Raw genomic sequence first — 25,407 nt, forward strand, 5'->3', positions numbered from 1 at the left:
GAGAGGTTTCCATCTAGCCACTCTGCCATAATCTGTTTTCAGGGTTTGGACTCTCCAGTGAAGGGTCATCTTAATGTTTCAGCATAGAGACATTTTGGACAATGCTATTGTCCAAAATGCACCTGACTGGCCTGCACAGATCCCTGACCTCAACCCCATCGAGCACCTTTGGGATGGACTGGAATGGAGATTGAGAGCCAGGCTTTCTTGTCCAACATCAGTGCCGACCTCAAAAATGCTCTACAGAATGAATGGGCTCAAATTCCCACAAAAACACTACAAAATCTTGTCAAAAGTCTTCCAAAAAAGGGGGGGGGGGGGACTCAATATCATTACATTCCGTGTTGGTGTAATAGCCTATTGAAATGAGATTTCCATTTTGCATTTATCTGATTCAAGCTGCGATAGCTCACTTCACACAACTGTGCACTAATTGGTCTTGTTGTATCTAAGTGTGAACTGGGCTCAACAATTTGAGCTTCCCACTCTGAGAGTGACTTCACCGGATCATACCTAAAGGATGTGGTCCATGGTGGCCATGCACAGTAGATGTCCAGATACTGACTGGAAAGTGATTACAAATACAATGAATACTGCAAAATTTAGAGAAAGATCAACCTTGACCTGCTCTTTTGTAAAGTGTGTCGAGATAGCATCTGTTACTAACAGTTGGGAGACAAATAAAGATAGATTAATTTTAGGTGGTCAAGGGTAATCTCTTCATGGGTTTATTTATACCAACATGGAAAAATCAATGCATATAAATACTGAGACAGAGCAAAAAATAAAAGATGACGCCAACTAGGGCAATGCATGAGCTAATATAAAACAGGAAGCAGAATGAATCAGACAAGAGAGAATAATCTACAGCTTCCAGCGATAAACTGTAAGTCATTTAAACATGTATGGTATATGTGGTACGTGTTGGCAGGGCCTGTGTGAGATAATGAATGTGTTTGTTTCTACTAGAGGTGTGTATGTTTTCAAAAACAAATGAGTCAGATACACAAAGATGCTACATGTAAACGAGGGCATTGTGTGTGAGCTAAATAGGTGAAAATGGGTTAGCGATACGTTCAGAGGGCATTCATGGAGGCACTAGAGTCAATAGAATGAGTATTTATAGGAAAGGTTATGTCTGTATGTGTTTGTGAGAGCGAGTAGGAGCAAAGAGTATGTGCGTGTATGTGAGTCAAAGCCTGCAGCAGGATACGGTGGCCCAGAGACGACAGCTCTCATTAAGACAACAGGAAGAGCCGGGTATGCAGACGTTGGCATGGTGAAAGACATAACTCAGCCTCATAACTCATACTCTGTGTGTGCGTGTCTGAGTGTGAGTAAGTGCATGTATTTGTGTGTCACCTTCCAGAGTACCAGCAGTGACAGCTTCAGCTCTGCGTGCTGCTAACAAGCTTGGCCTCACCACAAGCCATTTATCAGGCTGGAGTTTACGAGCAAAGATTCAGAGCCAGTTGTTGGACTCAAGTTACATTTTAATAAGGAGGGAAATCTAACAAGCAGAGAGATCTTGTTCAAGTTAATTTGTGTTTCTGGAACTGCATTTTTGAATGGTGATCCATTTTTTCACATGCCAGCAACCACATTCAGAGAATAATTTAGTAATTTTAAAAAACATGCAAGTTTAAAAGTAATAAGCTCTTTGTTGAATATTAAGAAGTGATACATCTGAATCTTAATCAATGAAGAAATTCAACACAGAACTGGTCCCTCTGACTGTGGAGATGGGACAAAGATCCAGAAGGACAACCATCACTGCAGCAATCCTCTAATCTGGGCTTTATGCCAGAGTGGCTAGATGGAAGTCTCTCCTCAGTATAAAACACATGAAAGCAAAGTCCCTGAAGGACTTTCAGAATGTGAAAAACATGATTCTCTGATAAAACCAAGATTGAACTGTGTGGCTTCATTTCTGAATGTTATGTCTGGAAGAAACCAGGTACTGCTCATCTCCTTCAGAATACCATCTAAATAGTGAAGCATGGTGGTGGCAGCATCATGCTGTGGGGATGCTACTCAGCAAAGTACAGAGATATCCTCAAGGAAAACCTGCTGTGCAGCGCTCAAGACCTCAGACTGGGCCAAATGTTCGCCTCCCAACATGACAATGACCCTCAGCACACAGCCAAGACAACACAGGAGTGACTTAGGGAAAACATTGTGAATGTCCTAGAGTGGTCCAGACAGAGCCTTCACTTGGAACCCTTTGGAACACCTCCAGAGAGACCTAAAAATGGCTCTCCTGGGACTGGATGGGGGGGGTTGACCACTGACTCCTTGCAGCAAGAAGATTCATGATTTGGGGAACAGATGACTTAGGAGTTAGGTCACACAATCACGTGACCTTGTATGCCTGATTGGGTTCAGGAAATGGGGGACAGTCATTAGGAATGAATGGGAACGGATGAATCCAAGTACTTTACAACTCTAAATAGACTTTTGTTCTGCACTTATCATCAGAAACATCTATTTTTAAGGAATTCAATCCCTGCACTTTACAAAAAGTGACGTTTTTCACAGTTTCAACCAATTTAACTGGCATGGGGGTGATCAATATCACAAATACTCAGTCCTGCAGGTGAAGGGAGAAAAGAGTTTCGAGGATTCTTGTACTGAGCTAAGAGGCTAGCTGAGCCCCTTTAATATATAAGAAATTCCTAATTTTGTCACGAACATGCTTTTAATTAAAACAGTGATGTACTATCAATGGAAAAACGCTTGTGGGGTAAGCGACCAAGAAATAGTGTGTGTTGTTCCAGAACACACTTGTTCTGCAAAACGGCTCTTTTATGTGTGTCACTGTGGCTAGCTCTTGTTGGAGTGACTGTTTCTTTTCATCCCTCCGTCATGATTTAATCGACATTTAAAAAGCCAAACTGGCACCCTAACCCTAACAGCCAGCTCTACTGAGCTGAGCCAAATGATCCGGATCTCTTAAAAGAGATGGATTTCCAATCAAAACAAGTAAGGCTGGACAGACCTCAGCTGAGGAGACACGAGCAATATTAGTGTTTGATGAGCTAAAACTGGACTGAACCAAACCGCTTAGTAGAAATGGACCTGCTTCTGTCTTCTTTGAGTTTTTTTTTTTTTACTCTTTTGGTGAATATTTCACTACTTTTGTGACACAAAAGTAGCCTATGAATTAAGAATGTTTATATTTTGGCATTTTGAACACTTGGAAGTGTAATAAAAAAGCTCAAACACAGCCTTTTAGTAGCATTTCTCTATGCAGAAATCACTAATTGCCCCTCATCAGGAGTTCTCGCCTGCTCCCTGATGTCATCTGCAAAGAACCTGTACAGTCCAACAAGCAGGGGGCCTGGATTCAAATCAGATCTGTGTCTCCCTTCCTGTACGTCATTCCCATGGACTTTAAAAAAGAAGATTCCTGGTTCAAATCCCCGCCGGACAGGGCCTTTCTGTGCGGAGGTTGCATGCTCTTCCACTGCTTGCATGCATTCTGTCTTGGTATACAGCTTCCCCCCAGAGATCATAAACTTGCCTGTTGTATGAGCCCACGTATGAGCATTAAGGTTTGTCTCTATATGTCAGCCCAGTCCAGGGTGTACCCCACCTCTCACTACTGTGAGGTGAACCATCACATAATCTGAAATTGCTTAAGTCAAGGGTTGTAAAACACTATAACATTGGAAAAGTTCACGATGAAAGAGACTGTCATTTGATTTAATGCTAAGTTGAAAACCTGTAGAAGTATTGGGAGTGTACCTGAAAAAGCTCCCATCCGGCCAGCATCCATCATTTGGGCAGGACTGGTCTGAGAGCCCAGAGGATCTGAATAACTTGCCATGGAGGCTGGCAAGTGAAGGAAAGCAACAACAAAACCGAAGAAAAAAATGGTGGAAAAAGCAGAAGGGAAAAGAAATCATGAGAGTGGAACGAGTAAAGATGGATGATGAAGTCACAGAAAGAAACAGAATGGGAGTAAGAGATGGATTGGTAGAAGAGGTAAGATGTGATGGTCGGGCATGATGGGATTAATAATGTATGATGGGCAAGGTGGAGGGAGAGAAAAGAGAGAAGGTGTTTTATTAAATGTTTCTACATTTCAGCACTAAAATTTCAAAACCGAATACTATAAAGAAAAACTCAGACAGCAAATCTAATAATGCACACATCCACTAGATAAGCTTATTAAGGAGAGGTAAAGTTTTCTGCGAGAAATATGTTAGTCTGACTGAACCCATGCTGGTAGTACTGGAGCTGTGCATGTCTTCTACCTTTTGTCTTGTCCCTGATTGGCCTGTAGTGAATGCGACAGGCAGTAGGAATGGGCGATATCCTATCATTTGCAATATACCACGGAAAAAACTTTCCACTATGGGAAAACACTTTCAACGATAATTACAATAAACTATGATTGATGGTGAATGTGTCTGCAACTGTCGCGCACACATACGTCATCAACTTCAACGCACTCGTAACTCGTGTGCAGAAACAAAACAAACATGGCTGAAGGCGGAGTTGAAACAGAGGATGAGTTTGTAGTCAAACGAGGGGCTACCTCCATTATCTGGAAATAGATTGGTTAGAGGAGCAGACAACGATAATTTGCACAGTGTGCTTTATTTTACGATCCCCTATTCGTTTTACAGCCGTGCAAATTATGCACAGCCCCACAGTTTATACGAGGAAATAACGGAGCGCTTAGTCTAATATTTAGAAAGATATGAGTAATAAACTCGCATCTCATGTAGATTTTCTATAAGGTTAGCATATTATAACATTTACAACAACATAGAACGTACATGATAGGATAGATAACATGATACATGTTTTTTTCATCAGCACTGGGGGTCTGTCTTTTAGGTGCATAGGTGTCTACAGTACACACCTCACAGACAGCAGACAGACAGACAGAAGTGTACGGTGGAGGGACAGATAAACATTAAAGCACCACACTGTATGCACTATATCTGAAAATATGATTATAACTACTGCTACCACATTATAAGCTTCAGCGTAATTATACATAATGGAGTTAATCAAACTTAGTTGAAAATAATTTATCAAATTTACTTATTTTTTTATTAATTTAACAACAAGAGTTTCAACCTGGACTTGCAGTAAGTGACTTATCTCTGTAAAAACAAACATGGTGGAGCCCGTCTGCTCTGCTCCACTGAAGGAACCTCCAGACTTAAAAGAGGATACCAGACTGTACTTTGGATTTAAACACTACAAAAACAAAGGCAAACTGGACATATCCAGGATGGGCCACATGAGATAGAATAGTGCTGTAAATACTTCTAGTTTAGGGTCTTTTTTAACGCTAACACTGAAATTTTTAATAATGTGCCAAGTTGGAACATTCTTTGTACTATTTCCAACTAAATTTCTCCTTGAATCTCTTACATGTAGAAGCAACATTTTTTACTAAAATATCCCTACATGAATAGATATCTATTTAAATATTTATATAAATAAAAATAAGCAGCCAATTTGATATATTTTACCTAGCCAAAAAGATTGTGTTGAATGGTGCTATTTTTTATCATGATTTATATTGTTATCGCAGTAAATACAGCAAAATATTGTGATAATTTTTTTTAGTCCATATCGCCCATCCCTAACAGACAGAACATTTGTCCAATCACCCACTGAAAATTTTTAAAAAGTTCCGCCCTTCCCAAATGCTTTCTATGGGAAGTTTCCCAGACGAATGCAAAAGATATCCATGCAGTGGGTGTATGGAACAGTCTTTCTAGCATGTCAAGTATGCTCCCAGATGAATAACTTCCCATTGGATTAACATCATAATTGTGTTCTGCTGACTAGTTAAATGTCAAATAAACATTCTGTAAACCAACTTTACAATCTAAAAATGCAGAGTTGACAAGCAGAATGTGGCTAATGCTAATGCTAGCACCACCAGCCTTCGTCCACATTTCTGTGCAGCATTTTGTCACTCATTGCTTTGGTTACATGCGAGCATACCCTGACACGGCCTACGTACAACTTAATTCCTATTTTATCGATCAAAATAGTACTAAACCACACTGTTCCTACGAGATACTATTGGTGCACTCAGTTCCCTGTTGTTTACATCCAGTTACCCTAGAGCGGTGTGGCAGCATGGCAGCAGACTTAAAGCACAGCTACAGTAGCTTCTAGTGGTTATGGTATAGACAGAGGATTGGACCTGGATTGTGGGCCTAAATGGATATACATCATGCACATATCCCTCTGAAGTGTGGGGAAAAAAAAGTTTGAATTGAAGGCGTAAAAAAGCTGACATTCTCAAGATAATGATAATGATAGCTTTATTTATATAGCACTTTTAAAAACAGTTGTTTACAAAGTGCTTCAACACAGCAAGAACCAAAACTCAGGGAAAAACAAACCTCAACAATCAGAGCAGAAGAGGAGCTCTGTAAATCCAAACAAGACGGGAAGAATATAATGTGAACACACGTGACAATGTGGATAGGAACACTGAACTAAAACATTAGGAGAGTAATATCTGACTCAAGCCATGATGTGCAAAAACATCAGGATGCCAGCGAAAAAAAAAAAACAAAAAAAACTGAGACAACTTTAATGGATGATAATTACATATTTGTTAAAAAAGGTAAAAAAATAGGGAAAAAAGAAGACAAAACGGCTAAACAGCAGTAAGGACATTTAAAGTGGCAAAAAGTGCCAAACAGTGCAAAAATATCATAGAAAAGGGTAAAAAGTGGCAAATATGGGTTAAAAGCGGCAAAAATTTGACAGAAAGTAGCAAAAGTGGATTATTGTGGCAAAATGGTGGTAAAAAAAAAAAAAAAATTGCAGAAAGCAGAAAAAATGGGTTAAAAGTTACCAAATGAAGTTGGCTAAACAGTTGCAAAAATGAGCTAAAATTGAATTAAAGAGGCAAAGAAAGTGGCAAAAATGGATGCAGAGTGACAAAACAGGTGCAAAAATGGGCATAGAGTGGCAAAAACATGGCCAAGAAGAGCAAAAAGAATCATAGAAAGATGTAAAAATTGGCAAAAGGAAAAATGGCATTATAAGCAGCACAAAGAAGTAAAAACAGGAGGGAAGTGGAACAAAAGGGGCCAAAAGTTGTAAACCAAAAAAAAAAAACAAAACAAAAAAATAATTAAAACGGGCAACAAGCTGCAAAGATGAGATAAAAGTGCCAAAGCAAAGTGGCGAAAACTGGGAGTAAAGTGGCCAAACAGCTGTAAAAATGGGCAAAGAAAGTCAAAAAATTGAATTAACGAGCAAAAAGATAGGGGAAATGGGTATTAAGTGGCAAAACAATGGCAAAAATGGGCATCGAATGGCAAAAATGGGTTTTAAACGGCAAGAAAGGCCAATAGGGTGAAAACACCTTAGTAGGGGTAAAAAGTAAGTAACAAAATGGTTGGACAACTAAGTACAAAGCGAAGACCATACCTGAAGTGGCGGGAAAAATAGATAAAACACGTATGTGTACAAAACAACACAACATCGACTACTGCACTGACAAATAAACCTGTTTGATCAATAGTTACATTCAATAAATCATCAATGATTCAGTCAAACTGATGCAAAAGCGATAGATAATTTACCAGACGTGAGCTGAACAACAACTTCCGGAGCATCTAGAGTGACTGAGCCGTCAATCAAAAACTTGTTGGCCGATGGGGATACGCCCCAGAAAAGCCCGCCCACATGTGGCATTCGTGTCAGAACTGAGAGCAAAAACTCAAGAAACGCAAACAAAGGATCAGGCAGCGCAAACGCAAAACCAAGAAGCGAGAGCAAAAGTCTGATCACTGAGAGAGAAAAACAGGAACTGTAAACAAAAAGATAGATGTTCAAAAATCAAAGACTAATAATTTGATTGCTATTTCAAATTTGTTCTCCTGATGTGAACATTTTTTTGCTTAGATCACATGTTTTTGTTCTCAAATGCTTATTTTTGTTTGATACTAAAAAAAAGTTTTTTTTGAATCTTTTTGACACAAATTTTATTCCACAGTAATAGTCTGATTTACTTCTCAGATTGAAAATGAGGTAACTGTTAGCCAGGACGCTAGTACCAATGCTGCTGATCAAACTTACATGCATTGATATCATCAGTAAACCACAGCTGGGCCCATTTTCTGTTTTTATTCTCAGGGGCCCTGCTGATTCTGTAGGCAGCCATACCCATTTCCAGACTTGGCCCAAAATGGGACTTGAACCAGTGACCAGCAGGTCTCCAACCCAAGTCCTTGCAGACCCCCTTAGACTACTGCTGTACTATTACAACGATTTTTCTCTTTTCCCCACAAGTTGGTTTTGGACCAACAGTTTTCAACTTTGTACCTGATAAAAGGTCCGAAGCCAGGGCCTGCTGTTGGTCAAGTGATCTTGGCCACACCTCCCCCTGTGGCTCTGGGCGCAACGCTGAAGTCTGTCCCCCTGCGGTCAGCTTACAACCTACAGTGACAACATGGATCATTGGACATTAGTTCCCCCTCCGCGCTGATGATGCACTACTTTATAACTGTGATTTAATAACACGAGGCAATTAAGAAGCAGACTGCGCTGAACACATATCAACACAAATTACTCACACAGGCGTTCACAAAATACCAACACTTTTATATAATGGAATCCGTCACTCGTATAATTATCGCAACACCCGCACATGCACCCACACTCTCACCTGCCAAATTTCCTCCCAAAAGCAGATATCCCAGTCCCATAAAACTCAACATTCAGTGGTGTTTGCTGTGTACTGCTGAGTGCCTCTGTCCCTGTCTGTCTCCACTGCAGCCTCAGCTGGCTCTGAGCTACTAACACTGTGAACCCCCAGTCACACACAAACACACAATGGCCGCACACTCATATGCACGCGCACACACAAAAATGCAATCCCAGTCGGAGAGTCTGGGTTTGGTGTGACGTTTCACTGTCTGTCTGGTTCAGGTCTCAGGCCCCGCCAGCTAGCACCTCCCCTCGCACTGCTCAACCTCCTGAAGCCCATTCCCTCCCTCTCTGCTCCTGTAGTCACCCTTCAACTCCTGTCCCAGAGATATTAACTGATCAAGAAAGGCAAGAACTTTGACTGGAAGATTTAAGAAAAAAGTAAAAACGGAAAGAGAAGACAAAGGGGAAAAAGACAGTAAGGGAAATCCAGGCAAAAGACCAGAGGATGAACTTGCAAAAAAGTATAAAATGGAGGTTAAAGAGAGGTGCGGAAAATGGAAACGAAGGAGTGATGCATGGAGAAAAGCAAGAAAAAATAGACTTAGAAGAAAGAAAGTGAGTCAGATTAGTAGCAGAGGGAGGGGAGGAGCAGAGATGAGAAGGAGGGAGCCACCGATGGCAACCCTCTCCCAGTGGATGACAGTGAGGCGAGCAGACAGGACGCCACCCAAAGTCACAAGCGCTTCCATATATCAGACATGCACGGGGCTGTGGTTGGGCGTGCATTGTCTGTCTCAACAGGATGCCGAAAACACACCATGGGCAGGGTCACCCATTGATTTAGCAAACACTCCTGCAGCAGCATTCTTCCTTATGGTCAAAAACGTTGTTCTCTGCCTGTGTTTGAGTCCCACTTACGCCTTGTAAACACAAACTAGAAGGATAACACAAGACATGCAAGGTTACAGGAGGTTAACCGTATGTCTAAGGTGACCGAAAGAAGCCCACCTGAGTGAAGAGAGGGTCTAAGAGCAGGAGGAAACACTGAGGTTTCCCTGCTGTGCTGTGTCGCTCTCCAAGGTGCTGAATTCACAGAAGCAGCTTTAAAAGGGCAATCAAGGGCACTGACATGTAAACCTGCATATCTCTGTTTGCATCCCTGATCCTTTCTGTGATGCCCTGGTTGACTTGATTAAACATCATCTAATTAAAATATGTGGCCAGTGGGTGTTCCAGTGAGTGTGAGTGTTCAGTGGGTGATGCATTTGGAGGTTACGCAGACTTGTGACTTTAAAGCTGTTGGGTGTCTGTTAAGTACCCATCACTTAAAGGAAACATCTTAGGGCAACTTCGAGGCAACATCAAGACACTGAAAAAAGCTTTCAAGAAGACTGTAGTAGTTTTTGTCTATGACTTCATAGTCACTAACGAAAGTATAGACTAATTTCTACAAAGTAAGTTTGAGCACAACAATCGTCAAAAAAAAAAGGTCATCACAATCAACCACCAAAGTTGGACAGTTAAATGCAATAAATAACTTTTTACATGTATGTGATATTCTACTGTTGTGCAGTTATAAAAAACATGAACAAGTCTCAGAAAGTCTATGTATGTGCAAAGAGAAATCAAGAGCTAAAGGAAGGAGTCAGCTTCAAAGTGATTATTCTGTGAAAAACAGAATTAAACATTGTTATACATTATGAAATACGCAGAAGTGCATGTACAAAATGACTCTCATAAGTTCAATGATAAAGCTGTTAACTGTTATATTTGTTCTTTCCAGTTTGGATGAGCTTAACCTTATGGTATTTGTCTTACTGTATGGATAAAAACCTGATAAATCTGATTTTATTTTGAAAATAAAAAAAGAACCTCTTGTGGATCAAAGATGATTACTTAACTTTGCAAAGCAGATGGATTGTCCAGACTCCATGTCCGTCATGCAAATCCATCTTGCAAAGCTCCAGTTTATAACATGCCAGGTTTGGAAAGTGACTTAGCCAATCGGTGTCATTTCACGAGGACAAGGCTGAAGCTGCAGGTGGGGTTTAGTTGTACTGGAAGCCAACAGCAATGGCTCCTGCCTGTGTAGCGTTTAGCTTGGATGTGGCTCTAGTATAGCAGTAGGTTTATCAGAACTGGACCACATTTTTTTAAATACATTTAGAGCACTGAACAGTACTGAAAACTTTTCATGATGGAAAATATGTTCTCACTCTTCCCCAGACCTTCTTTAGCTTGACTTTGCAATAATTACAGGTGGTATTTAGTTGTTTTGTCAGCCAGTAGCAGTGACTGCTGCTGGTGAAGCTCTTAGCTCAGATGTAGCTTCAGCAACAGTTTTAATCAGATGTTGACAGCATTTCTTTATTGAAAGAGGAGCAGAGAACCACATCGGAAGCTTTTCATGGTGGGGAAGATGTTTTTCCCCTTCTCCCAGCTAGCCTCAGCATAAGTTTGATCCAACGACAAGCTCCACCATTCATAAACTTTAACAGCATCTTACTGCTGCTTATGTTACTTAGCTGAGCTGCACATGCTTACTAACCCATTTTGTCTTGTTGCTCTGACTGGCCTGTAATGAATGTGACAAACAGAGCATTTGTCCAATTTCCTTCTGAGAACTTTTGAGAAGTCCTGCCCTTCCAAAACACTTTGTATGGGAGGTTTCCCAGATTATTGTGGAATATATCCATGCAATGGATATATGGAACAGTCTCTCTGGCATGTCAGGTTACTTCCTGCCATGGTTTGGGTCACCTTGGTCCTTCAGCAGGAATGGTCCCTCCAAATCAACACAAGTGATTCTATTTATTAAAAAGCTTTTAGATCTTGGGGCACAGATGGCCTAGCAGTTAGGTCGTGCCCCATGTATGCAAGTCCAACCTGTGGCTCCATTCCCACATGTTATTCCCCAATCTCTTGTCCAAGAGTTGTCCAGGCAGGAAGTCATGGTGAAACACCTTCTCAAGACTTTTTATGTTGACTTTTCTTTTAATTTGTTGCTGATCTGTTTGTTTGAGTATAGCTGTGTCAGAAAAAAAACCTGTAATTTATCTTATACTCTAGTAAAGCACATTTTATTTGCACATACTCCAGGGTATCTAAAAAGCATCCTTTGACTGTATGTCTAGGGGATCATTTTTCATAACCAGTCTGATTCTCTGACCTCTTGGATTATAGCTATTTAGGGGCATTCATGCATGTTCTTCTGCTAAGTAAATTTGGATTCACGCCATAGAATATATGATTATGTAAAAAGCCCCTCTCATCTGCCATTTGCCCCTTACATTTGAATAATGCAGTGGGCTGTTTCTTTCATATAATTGTGTTTGTCCTCTGTTAACACTGACATTTGTGAAATTCAGGGCTCAAATGTTTGATTTTCTGGCTCACTCCATGTTGTTGTGCCCAAGGCTTACTCCAAACTCAGACAAGATTTTAAGGGGTTCAGGTCAGTCCACCAGGGAATATTTCATGCTGAGTTATTCTCTGCACACTGCTCTGTGTTCAATGTACCAGAGATGAACTGCTCAGCTTGACAGAGAGAGGAAGACCAACTGTGATGCACGTCATGCCAGTGTTTGTGCATGTGCTGTCTTTTTTCGGAGCATGTCATATGAATTGTTCTTGGTACCGTAGGTGAGTCAGAGCCCGACAGGGGACTCATTACATTGTCATCATTCATCATCATGACTATTTGACCTTAACCAACTGTTTCCTTATAGGCTAGAAAATGAAATCCCTATAAGGCCTCTACCATGGTAGTGAATGTAGATGGACATTTTTTTATATAAGAGAGGGCAAAACAAACTTCTCATTAAAAAAAAAAATAATAATAATAAAATAAAAATAAACTCACCGATGGAGGCAAAAACCTACACCAGAGACATATCAGAGCACCACCTTGCACTTATAAGTTAGACCTTGAAAAACACATCATTTTGGTCTTGTTGGCACTCAGTCTTAAGTCAAAGAGGTTTCTCATTAAATGCTGCTTGTAGCTCATTCAGTGCACTTTCTAAGGAAGATCACAATGCATATGTGACCATATCATCAGCATAAAAATAAAACTTTGCATCAGTAATGTTCATACATATGTTATTCATACCTATGGTTAATAAAATTGGGCCCAGTATAGATCCTTGTGGGACACCATTTTGGAAATTTAAAAAAACTAGACAGCAGATAGTCCCCTTGTTGAGGACTAGCTGATAGCTGGCACTAATGAAAAGCCCTGAATGGCATGTATCATAATTATATAATGTAGTGCTGAGTTTCCATTAGACTTTTTTGTCAGCAGCCAAAGAGAAAATAACTGAATCTGCCTTCTGTTACCACCTCTCAGGGTGATGTGATTGAGTCTGTGTCTTCTTATAAATATCTTATTATATATATTCTTGATTAATGATTCTTTGACTTTTAAGCTACACACTGACGAACTTGTCAAGAAGTTAAAGTTGCAGTTTGGATTTCATTTCAGAAATAGGTCCTGTTTTTTATTTACTGCGAATAAAAGACTTGTTGCAGCCACTTTAATGCCTGTAATTGATTATGGAGATGTTTTATACATGCATGCATCTTCTCAATGCCTTAAATCTTTGGATACCATGTACCATGGGGTGCTGAGGTTTATAACCAACCTTAAGTCCTAAACTCATCATTTCATCTCTTTCACTGTATGATCAAGTTGGTTGGCTGTCTTTATCAAAGTGTTGGCTAAATCAGTGGCTTATCCTTATTTATAAGACCATACTAGATCTGCTTCCATCATGTGTGATCCTATTCATGTGAAAAGTTTTGGAAGTTACAGTTTTCACTCTGTGACTCAGTCACTAGACTTATTTTAGCTTTCTGTTCCCAAAGTCTGTCTTGAAATGGGTAAAAAGAGTTTCAAGTATGCTGCTCCTGCAGCCTGGAATCTACTGCAGGAGACTTTTTGTCTTGGAAAGCTGGTCTCTTTAATTTTTTATTTATTTTTTTTTTCTCTTTTTTAAAGATTTATTTTTGGGCTTGTCAGTGCCTTTATTTGACAGAGGAGGACAGTGGATAGAGTTGGAAATGGGATGAGAGTGTGGAGAGACATGAGGAAAAGTGCCCCAGGCCGGATTCCAACCTGGGCCGCCCACGTACATGGGTCGCACCTTAGACCCCTAGGCCATCTGTGCACCCTCTTTAAATCTTTTTAAAAGTAGACTGAAGGCATTGGAGGATAATGCTTCAAGTTGTAGATGCTCTGACCAATAACTTTGTGCTCTGTGATTCGGAATTTGTCTGATCTGTGTTTATAACTGTCAGACTGCCATGTCTGTAACTCTGTTCATTGTGCTGCTGCCTTTCTTGGCCAGGACACCCTTGTAAATGAGATTATTGATCTCAATGAGGTTTTCCTGGTTAAACAAAAATAAATAAATAAATAAAAATAGCTGGGGTTCCTCAAGAAATCTGCCACTTTAGATAGCCATATGCGACTAGTAACCTGCATTTAATAGCATTAAAACATCTGAAAACAAACAAAAACAAAAAAAAAAAAAACTGGGATACAGCTTAAGACTGTGCTTAAATGGGACATGAGACACATTCTGCTTTATAAACCTGACCCAAGACTGAGACAGTAGAAACTGAGCCTGACAGTAAACTTGAGTAATTGTTGCCCTGTTATCACAGCTTGCTTATTACACGACTGAATCTCAGAAATGAAAACACTTAGCTTCAAATTAACGCTGTGAGCTCTACATTAGCCCATTAGCACATTAGCTGTTACCTACCTACCTAAAAGCTTACGACTTCCAAATAACATCCTCCAATGAGAACACCAAACAAGGAACCGTTGTTCTAACCAGTGCTACGTTAAGTAAACACCACCTTAAATTTCCACATTACTAATGAAAATGGAGTCTTACTGTTTATTAGTCTTCATACTGATGATCTCAACTGTAACCTCTGCTAAGACAGTAAAATCTAACCATTGTGATTTACATGGAGTAGTCCCAAAGAAAGACAAAAGTGGCCACTGTGGATAGTTCAGTACAGCCCTACTCTCATCAAAAGCCAGCACATGCCAATCAAGCACTCCCAGCTTTGGGAAGTGAGATGATGCTCTCACCATCAGACCTAACGATCCACGCCTCTTCTTCACCCTGTGTTGAATATAGTTCCACTTCATCTGAGAATTGGTCATAAGTAGATTTACCCACCCACTGAAGTCCACTACAACTCTCTAATCAGCCCAGACCCATCTTCTCCCTGGTCGCTGCATCCATGTTTATGCTATCTGCAGCTACTTTGGTTCAAGGATCTTTATTGCCTGCAGTGTTGACTAACTCAAGAACCTTCCATATGGCTTATTTCCCTGCAGTTTCCAATAGCTCTAAACTTCCCCAGAGACAAGTTTTGTTGGATGTCATCCGCCTAAATTAGTCATGTGCTGAGTTACATACATAAACATCCCCAGCACTGCACAGGAAGTATGCCGTAGTAACATTTCGGATATTTTAGCTGTTAATATTCTTATCTGCTAGGCAAAAACCGCTAAGTACCAGCTAACAGAAACTCTACTGCAGTGTCACCCTACATTAACTGAATAAGATCATGTGATATAATCCAACAAGTAGTCTATAAACAGTTATAGCTTGTGGTCTGTTCATCTCAAAAGCAGTTCCTGTTGTAAATGTGTTTAAGGATATAATTAGACCTCGCTTATGTCACCTAACCCAAAGCATCTACTTATGAAACATGAAGTTAACCTTGGCCTCTAGTAAGCAGCACCAATGAAGTGTTATATCTGCCACTCAGAGTTACATTTCTGATCCTGTTTTTAGTGTCAACAAATTTCAAATCATGTCAGAGCTGCTGCTGCTGCTGCTGGGGGGGCCCTGACCTCAGTCTGAGGACGAAGAATGGGGAGACTCACTGGATCAGCTTTCCCTGTGACAGATGAACTTTGTCGTTTTGGAGGCATCTGAGGACACACATGCACGGACATGCAGACCAAACTCCTCTGCTGCAGCTGCACTAATGTGTAAAAACAAATGTGTCCTCACTTACATACACTAACATGCATGCACAGAGTAACAAACACGTGTGCTTAGAGAAAGAAAAGCACAACATGATGTCAGCTAGAAAGTCAGACCTCATGCTTGGAGGATGTTTGGCTGACCTGACAGAAAATAAAAGATAAATATAGTCTAGAATGAACACACATACACATACAAGTCTTGCCTAATCCTGCTCATGCTTGGATAAGTTCAGGAAGTGACACTGGAGCCCTGTGAGGGCTGTTGGGAGGACAGGCAGCAGATTTGGTTTTAGCTGAGAATCAGGGGTCAGTGGAAGAATCCTGACACTGAAACTTTGTTATGATGACCATCTGAAAAATGACAGGAGGAATAAAAGACACCTTAGAGAGCAGAGTTTTGACTTCATGTTCATCTTGTTGTATCCTATTATCGTACCTTTGTACCAGAGCAGAACAGAAAGAGGTGTTTTTGGCAGTGTTATGACATTTACACACATCAGCTACAGACAAAATTTGAGCACACTTCTTTGGGGAGATGACTCATTTTATAGCTGTACAACAAGCTGCTTTCTAAATTGCCTGAAATAGAGAGACTTAAAATAACAGTTATTACTACAACAATTTCCACCAGGTAGAGACTGAGTAATTTCTATGCAAAAAAGAGATTATCTCAACACCCAAACCAAGTTCAATCTCATTATACATTCTGTTCAAACTAGGAAAAAAAGGCAGGGGAGGACAGGCCATGCACAGATCCTGCATGGTTGCAGGTCCATTATCCAGAATTTTTGCACTGAACTGTCTAAGAGGAAAAGTCTCAAATCTTTCAAAAATCCTTGTTTTCTGTAGTTTTAATGGATCATGACATCTGCCATGACTGGCAAGTCCATACTAATTAGTACTCAATAAACTGCTATGGCAATAATTGATTGACAATGCTACAATAATGATACAGATGTTACCGATTCGATTTTGCCACAAAACACAATTAAAAACAATTAACACAATTAAAACGCAATTAAAAAACACATCCCCTGTGTTGCAGTTACCAAAAAAAAAAAAAACGGCGGATGCTGAACTGCTACATGCAGCACACTCCAGACTAAAACAAACTGGCAGTAATGTGAATGAAAAAGATTATCAGCTGCCAACTGAGACAAACAACAAAGATACTGGATTATAATGGTTTCTTCAAACACCAGAAAGTCAGGAGTTGGACATGAATCATGTACGGTGGCCTGGAAGTGCAATACAAAATTACCAATCTGTTGCAAAACTTCAAAACAATTTTACATTAGCTGTTTTTTACATTTCATAAAACAAGTCTACATTAGCAAAACACTTCTACAAATGACAGAACAAGTTTATATTTTACAAAAAAAAGTTTAAAAAAATATTTTATTTAAAAAATTTAAAGTTTGATAAACTACATTTCAAGTTTTTAGTCACATTTTTTCAAACCAAATTCACAAAGTCCATTACCAAATTACACAGTCTGAAACACAAAAATATTGTTCAATTTCATGAAACAAATCAAAAATTAAAAAACATATATATTAAATAAAGGATGAAATAAATTTAAATTAACCAAAACAAATTTAAAAAATGCAAAACACCTGAATTAGCTCAGATAAATTTACAAGATGTTGACATTTCAAGTTTAAAAAAAAAAATTCAGACTTGAGACTTTGTAATTCTGTATCAGAATTTGAAATTCAGTTCCAGTTTTGTAAAAATGTTTCAGACTTTGTAATTTTGTATCAGACTTTATAAATCCGTTTCAAGCTTTGTAGAAGGATTTCACTTATTGTAATCTTGTGTTTGAGTTTTTGTAAACTGTTTTTTGTAAAATGTGCACTTACTATGCTATTTGTTTCAAGTTTTGTGAAGTGTTTCAGACTTTGTAATGTTGTATTGGACTTTTTAAATCTGTTTCAAAGTTGTTTGAAAATGTTTCAGACCATAATTTATTAGTCAGTTACTTTGTGATCAGATTTTGTAATTTTATGTTGGATTTTTTGTAAACATACATTTGTCAAATATACATTTATTTTGCCATTTGTTTGAAGTTTTGTAATTTAGTATCAGAGTTGGTAAACTTAAACCGTACAGCATAGGTGATAAAAAAGGCCTCAGACAGCTACTATTTGAATGTGAGTAACACTGGGTTAATCCTCAATTGTCCGTTTATTACAGATGTAAAGTAAAACGACAAATTGAATGGATTCTTAGAAAAGTGATACCAAAATATTAATGATGAATGACAAACAACGGGACAATTTTCAATAGAGTGGGTCGTTTAAATTACAAAAATAAAAATATATGTATTTATACTTATTAATAGCTTAGTGATAATAAATAGGATATTTCAAATATCTCAAGGGATTGCTGAGGTTCTGAAATTTAGTCTAAGTACTTAGTAAGATTTAGTTGTTTAGTTTTACAGTGTAGGATCCTTAACTAAACTTTTGCTGTTATCCTCTACAATAAAGAGCAGCTGATGTTGGGACTTCTGTTCAGAAAAACATGTACGTTAGTCCTAGAGTTGGACCAGATTAAATATTAGTATTGGGTTCAATATTTACATTATTATTTTCGGATCAGACATCAGACAGATAGCATCAATCCACATCAATCCGATTTTATCATCAAATCATTGTTCTTCATTTATTACTACAGGCCAGAGCCAAACGAGCTGCCTTCTAAACCTGGTTGTTTTTCAATGGCAGTCTATTGCAGATAAAAAATGAATGGCTCCCCATGGGTTTCCTAACCAAAACTGACTAATGAGATCTGAGCCGGCAGGATAGTCTGAGATTTCTGCAGCTGTCCTCCAGCTGACCCCAGCCTCTCCCTGCCCCTCTGCTTCAGACTCAGCTCCTCGAGCTGGGATGGACACGATGAACTGGCTGAGTCTGGGTAGCTTCAGTACCACAGGCACACAGTGATGGTTCACAAAGGGGACAAAGTGCTATTCTGTGGTTAGGAAAGACGTCCAGACAGTACAGTATTAATCATCTACTCTAAATCAAACTGAATCAGCCTCTTCCCTTTACATGTACCTTTATCTGCAACCACCTGTCAAACTTTAAAGACTGACTGTTTTGATCTAGGTCTGGTCTTTGTCTGAGTAAAGGTAGGGGACCTGTATCCTTACTACACTAAGATTTTTTTTTTCTTAATCTAAAGAGGAGACAGATGAAAGACTTGAGAAGTGTCACTGAGGTTGGGAATTACATCTAGTAACAACTCTGGTGTACAAGACTGGCCTCAGTTCAGGGGTATCCCATTGCCATCCACTTGTCTGATTTTGGCAGATATTAAGACTACTGATCACCCCTTTTGATGGGTTGTGAAAGATCTGACCAACTACTCACTCACTTATCTGACTCTGTTCCTCCCTATGTAGATGATCAGCTGATTAGCAGCACTCACTTTAAGCACCAAACCAACCAGATCTAGATACAAATTTATTTGAACTACTACTAAAAATAAATATCAACATTATCCAAAAAAATGGGCTTGAAATCCCTGTCTATAATGCGCTTTAATGAACCTCTCACCACTAGAGACCGTAGCTTCAGTTAATGGGCGCAGCCTTCCTCTCTGACCCTTTCCCTGGATGTAAACATCCAGGCGGAGGCTCTTAAGCTGTTAGCGTGTAGTAGGAAGACCGCAGTACGACAGTTTTCCAAATTAGTAAATGGAAATAAAGTGGTATGTGGGCTGTCGAGGGTTAAGCTCACGTATGACTACTCACCCGAAGTGAAAAGAGGCCAAATATCAAAGCACAATATTAATCTGCAAAGAGGAACGAAGGCGGGCAGCACTAGCGTTCAATGCTAGCCACACTGTAGAGAGTATTATCATGCTAACGTCACACCCACTCTTCTTTGTGTTCTGTCACCTTTAGACTAGTTTTGACTATTCTAAAAATAGATTTACGTTTAATTGACTAGGTAATTATACCGCTAAGAACATCCTAACTAATACCAGCTCAGTTACACACAGACTGTCTGATGTTAGACTGCGGTGCGTTCATAGCCTACTGCAAACTGTAGGATGGATTTGGATCGGTCACTTGGATCGGCGTTGTCAGTCAGATATCCGATCTAATTAGGTCCATATCAGACCCGATACCGATATTGGGTTGGATCGGTCCCATCCCTACCAATAATCAGCGTCAGTGCTCAGGTCTAGGCTATCACTGTCTGGGTCCAGATGATATGTCTCTATGTCCAGGCCCAGATCATTAGTTTAGGTTAAGATCTCTGGCATCTGTATCTTGGTCCAGATTATGAGTGAGGGTCCAGATCTTCAGTGGCTGTGTCTCTGTGCAGATAATTATTGTGACCAAAAACAAAGTTTCTTCTGATTGAGATGTCTTAAATTTGGTTAAACTTGTGTTGACTCAAATATAGGTACATCATAGCCAAGTAGAAATATGCAGGGAGGAAATGCCTACTGATGCCTACTCATAAGAGACTGCAGTTACAGTTTCTCTGATTTCCCAAAGAGTGTAGCTCCAAAGCTGAGTCATATCCCATAGAGGTTAGTTTTAACTACAGTACAGTATCTAAAAATGTATTAGCTATGACAGCTTACTTCTATATTCATGGCATCAGCCAGGGGGCTGAATTTTTAATAAGATTGCCTCTTTTATATTATACTGTATTAAGGCTCAGAGTTATGCATAATTGTCCTAGCTGTGTGCTTAGGGTCAATGTCATGTTGGAAGAGGTACCTCCTGCCCAGTCTCAGGTCCTGAGTGCTGCTGAACAGATTTCAATTGGGGATATCTCTGTACTTTGCTCCATACAGCATCCCCTAAACCTTGACCAGTCTCCCAGGCCCTGCTGCTGAGAAACACCCCACAGCATGATGCTGCCACCACCATGCTTTACTGTTGGGATGGTATTGGGCAGGTGCCTGGTTTCCTTTAGACATAATTTTTAGAGTTCAGGCCAAACGGTTCAGACCAGAGATTCTTCTTTTCCACAGCCAGACAGTCCGTCACATGCTATCCTGAAAACTCCAAGTAAGTTTTCATCTGTTTTGCAGTCAGAGTGACCATTGGGTTATTGGTCACCTCTCTTACAAAGAGAAAGGGGAAGCAGTAAAACATTTTTGAGCATGTTTAGGCCAAGGTTGTGACCATGATTAAAACTCAGTCAGCTTTAGGAGAGAGTATCATGATGTACAGAAATGCAGAGTCAAATGCAATGATAGCAGAGGGTAACTTTGATTGACAGAATCACTGTATGTGATGTCTCCTTTGTAATTTTTGATGTTTGTTTGATTGGACCTGCAGGTATCGCGATTATTCATAGCTGCACATTGGAACCTTATTTCCCTCTATTTTGGCTTCCTTTCTTCCTGTCATTGCAGCTTTTTGACTTCCCTGTCCTCGCCTGAAAACACCGCCCTGCTTGGCTGCCTGGAAAGGAGACAATAACACTGAGGCAATCCCTCTGTAGCTATTTTAGTCTCATTATAACTTTCCCTTGACCTCCCGCACATCAGTGTTTATTTTTTCACTGCTAGGATTAATGAACTGAGTTATCACAACGGATTTTCTGACTGCTCTCAATATCTTTTTCTCATATTTGCATTACAAACAGTTGTGCTTTCCAGCAATCCTCACTGTCATGGATCACAATGATATTACTGAAAGAGCAGGGGGTCTGCATTAGACTCCCACCAGCAGGGATTGTGCAGTCAGTACCTGTCAAATCAACAGATGAAGCAAACAAGTGCACATTTCAGGGTGCAGCAGAGTCAAAACATATCCAGTTTCCATGTTGATGCTTCCCATTCGGAGAATTTCACATTTAAAGCTTTGAGGCAAATCTGTAAAATGCACATGCATACTAAAATATTTCTGACATGAGCGCAGAAAAGGAGCCGTTTATTCTGTCAGACATGTAAACTCTCACATGTTGTGCTTTGGAATCTAAAAAAAACAGTCTGACACACCTTCACATGTGAGAGAAGCTGATGAAAAGCTTTCTGTCTGCACAGAAGACATCAGCAAAGGAGGAATTAGGTTTTTTTTTCCTCCCCAGCTTAGGGATTTAAGTTGATTCATGAATATTTAGAGGAGATTTATTCAACATTTCAACCAAATCACTTCTTCAAGTAAAACGGGATGACAGCGTGAGTCAATTTTTTACAAATATGGTGATGTGCTCAGCTAAAAGTTCGAAGTTACGCTTTGTCAATCAAATGAAAATATTATGACATAATGTAAAGTAGGCTAGAACAAGATTGGAGTTTTTAAGGCTGACAAGCACTGGTTTCCCACATATGCTAACATGTCCAGGTCTTAAAAATGCAAAACTCTGAATTATGGTTTTTACAAGGAGTTCTGCAACCATGGCAGCTCCTACAGCCACTCTAGAAGCTATGTGAGGGTTTTATACTCACAGCAAAGGAGCCAAAGTTTCCAAAGTGCTGCTAAAGTTAAGAAAATACCATTACACTGACAGAGACTGCAATGACATTGTATTCAAATACGTGTACTTCAATATGGAGTTAATCCCCCTTTTGCAGCTATAACAGCCTCTACTCTTCTTGGAAGGCTTTCCACAAGGTTTTAGAGTGATCCAGTGGGGATTTGAGCCCATTCATTCTGTAGGGCATTTATGAGGTCAGACACTGATGTTGGACAGGAAGGCCTGGCTTGTGATCTCCATCCAGTTCATCCCAAAGATCCTTGATAGGGTTGAGGTCAGTGCTTTGTGCACTGGGGCACAGTCACTTTGGAATAGAAGAAGGCCTTCCCCAAACTGTTGCAACAAAGTTGGAAGCACAGCATTATTCAAAATGTCTTGGTGTGCTGAGGCATTAAGATTGGCCTTCACTGTAGATAAGGGGCCTAGCCCAAACCCTAAAAAACAGCCCCATATCATCCTTCCTCCACCAAACTTCACAGTTGGCACAATGCAGTCAGGCAGGTAACATTCTCTGAGCATCCACCAAACCCAGGCTCGCACATTTGACAGCCAAACAGAAAAGCGTGATTCGTCACTCCACAAAACAGATTTCCACTGCTCCACAGTCCCGTGTCGGTGTGCTTTACACCACTCCATCCAAGACTTGGCTTTGGACTTAGTGATGTGAGGCTTACATGCAGCTGCTTGTTCATGGAAACCCAATCATGAAGCTCCACCTGTACAGGTTTGGTGCTTGCATGAATGTCAGTGGGCGTTCAGAACTCTTCAGCAATAGAATCAGCTGAGCGTTGGCGACTTTTATGCACCATGCGCCCCGGCACTTGTTGATCTTTCTCTGTGATTTGATGTGGTCTTCTGCTTCATGGCTTGAGTTGCTGTTGTTCCTGAATGATTCCACTTTCTAATAAAATCTCTTACAGTTGACTGTAATTCTTGTTGCAAAGGTGGCATCCATCACAGTGCCACACTTGAAGTCACTGAGCTCTTCAGAACGACCCATTTAGTATCACAAATTTTTGTAAATGGAGACTGCATGGCTGTAAGCTTTATTTTTACACCTGTGACAAAGGGGTCTAATTGATACACCTGATTTCAGTAATAAACAGGTGAGGCCAAACACTTTTTACCATATACAATAATACAATGCAATACAATAATAACTTTATTTATCCCCGAAGGGAAATTAATTTGTCTGGAGTCTCATGTAGTCATCTGTTTATAGTAGAATTATAGAGTCTGATTGCTGAGGGTATAAAAGATCTCCTATATCTTTCCATCCTGCAGCAAAGAGAGAGGAGCCGTCCACCACCATTGTTTTTTTTTTTGGTCATTTAAGGTGATATGAAGTATATGGTGAATCTGTTCATGAACTGACAAAACTTTGGGCAGCATTTCAAGTGTCCCTTGTTTTTGGCAGCTGAGCATCCATCAGCAATATCTTATGAGGGAGATCAGTAGTTCATCAATCGTGGATACAACAGCTGGTTTAGCTGTTGGCCAGTTTGCTTCACTTTGTAGTGTACTGGTGCCTCCTACAGGTGGCAGCGTTACCTCATAAAAGGAGCTTAACAGTCATCCTTATTTGGTCAACACTATGCTTTTACTGACTTTGTTCAACGAAACGAACCAAAAACCTCTCAAGGAGCACTGCGACAGGTATCCTCCTTCAATATTAATTCATTAATCAGTCTTTATCTGTATAGCTCCATGTCATAACCACAATTATCTCAACACACTTTACAAAGAAGGCAGGCCTAGACTGCACTCTTAAAAGCTTGATTTATGAGTCTAATCAATTTTTTTTTTTTTGCTTTAAAAGAGGAAGAAAGAAAATGTTTATCAACCATTATGCTATTAATGCAAATATTTTATATGAAAAAGAAAATTCACCCCAAAAAACTCTCCTTGTTCAATTCTGTTCTTATATCTTTTTACTGTAGGCATTAGTTTCCAACTTGTAAATGCTCTGACATGAGCGTGATTCAATCAGTCTGATAGTTTCTGAATTATTGTAGTCCAGACCAAAGTGATGTAAGAAACCAGTGGTCTTAAATGTTTTTTTCTTTCTAATGGAACCCATGATGTAACACCTTATTTCCCTAGATCAATTATTTATAAGGCATGCTGCAGGCATGGCAGAAGTTCAAAGATCCTCAGATGATGTATGTCTTCACTATGTGTGGGCAGATGCACATTATGTTCTGTTCTTGTGTAAGGCTCTATGCATTATGTACATCGCTCCTCAAGACATTTTTCACATAAATGTCTTACCAATTTTACAGTAAGGTAAGAGTAAAGCTGTTTTGTGTTAGGCTGTATAAGAGTTTTGACGTTAATGCATGTAAGACTTTAGCTTTGTCTCTTTTCGCTGACATTGAACACTACAGAGCTCTGAGCATAAGTAGGACATGCTGCCCCATATAGATTCTCACGCAAACACAGCCCTGCTGACAGAGAAGATCCCACAGGTCAGCTAAGACTCTGAAGGTTGCTGTATGGTGGATGGGAAAGGAAATCTTCAAGGCACCCTGCTGGGCGTGGACAAGGTCAAGAAAATGTTTGAGGGAATTTCAATGAGGCTGAAACTTAACATGATTTTGGCACTCTTCATTCTGTCCATGGAGGCTTACTAAGTTAACACCTTGCTCTATAAAACGTGATTCAGTAGACAGACAAACATTACAACTTCATAATTTCATACATTTTATGTGGGATTCCACTCAGTCAGTCAGTGTTGAGTGGTGTAGAGAGGCCATTAACTTTGCAAAGCTGATAGATTGGCTAGACTCCATGTCCATCAGCAGGCAAATCCATTTTGAAAAGCTTTAATCTATAACATGTCTGCCGAACCGAACATGGTTCTGACCAATCAGCATCATTTGAGGAGGATGAGTTAGTAGCTACAGGCAGGGTTTAGTTGTACTGTGAGCTGTTACCAATGGCTGCTTCTTAGTGTAGCGGTTAGCTCGGATTTATAGCAACAATTTTGGCAGAAATGGGCAGTTCTTTAGATCATAAAGAGAAAAAACATCATTAAAAACTTATCATGATGGAAAAGATGTTTTCAGTCTTCTGCGGACCTGCATCAGCAGACCGTTACTGGGGTGGGGGTCTAGGGTGGGTCTCTATATACAATGCAGCAGTTACAAGAAGTGGGCATCATTCCTTCATTAAAACAAGAGCAAAGAGCCACACTGAAAGCTTGCCATGATGGAAAAGATGTTTTCGTTCTTCTGCTGACCTGCTTCAGAGTTTGTGATTGTTAGGATCGCTGACTTGTGCTGC

At 39.9% G+C, this 25,407-nt stretch overlaps 1 protein-coding gene across 1 annotated transcript in view; it reads right to left on the bottom strand.

The window, feature by feature from the left end:
- The window catches only part of LOC121527359 (microtubule-associated protein 4), a 125,164-nt gene that overhangs the window by 75,721 nt on the left and 24,036 nt on the right, over positions 1–25,407 (bottom strand). Inside the window, exons 3-4 of the mRNA XM_041814295.1 lie at positions 8,323–8,436; positions 3,748–3,834 (exon numbers count right to left, since the gene is read on the bottom strand). Coding sequence (XP_041670229.1) covers positions 3,748–3,834; positions 8,323–8,436 — 201 coding nt within the window. The remainder of the gene's footprint in view (positions 1–3,747; positions 3,835–8,322; positions 8,437–25,407) is intronic.

This window comes from Cheilinus undulatus, linkage group 19 (genome assembly GCF_018320785.1).
Source record: "Cheilinus undulatus linkage group 19, ASM1832078v1, whole genome shotgun sequence".
In the NCBI taxonomy this organism is placed as follows: domain Eukaryota; kingdom Metazoa; phylum Chordata; class Actinopteri; order Labriformes; family Labridae; genus Cheilinus; species Cheilinus undulatus.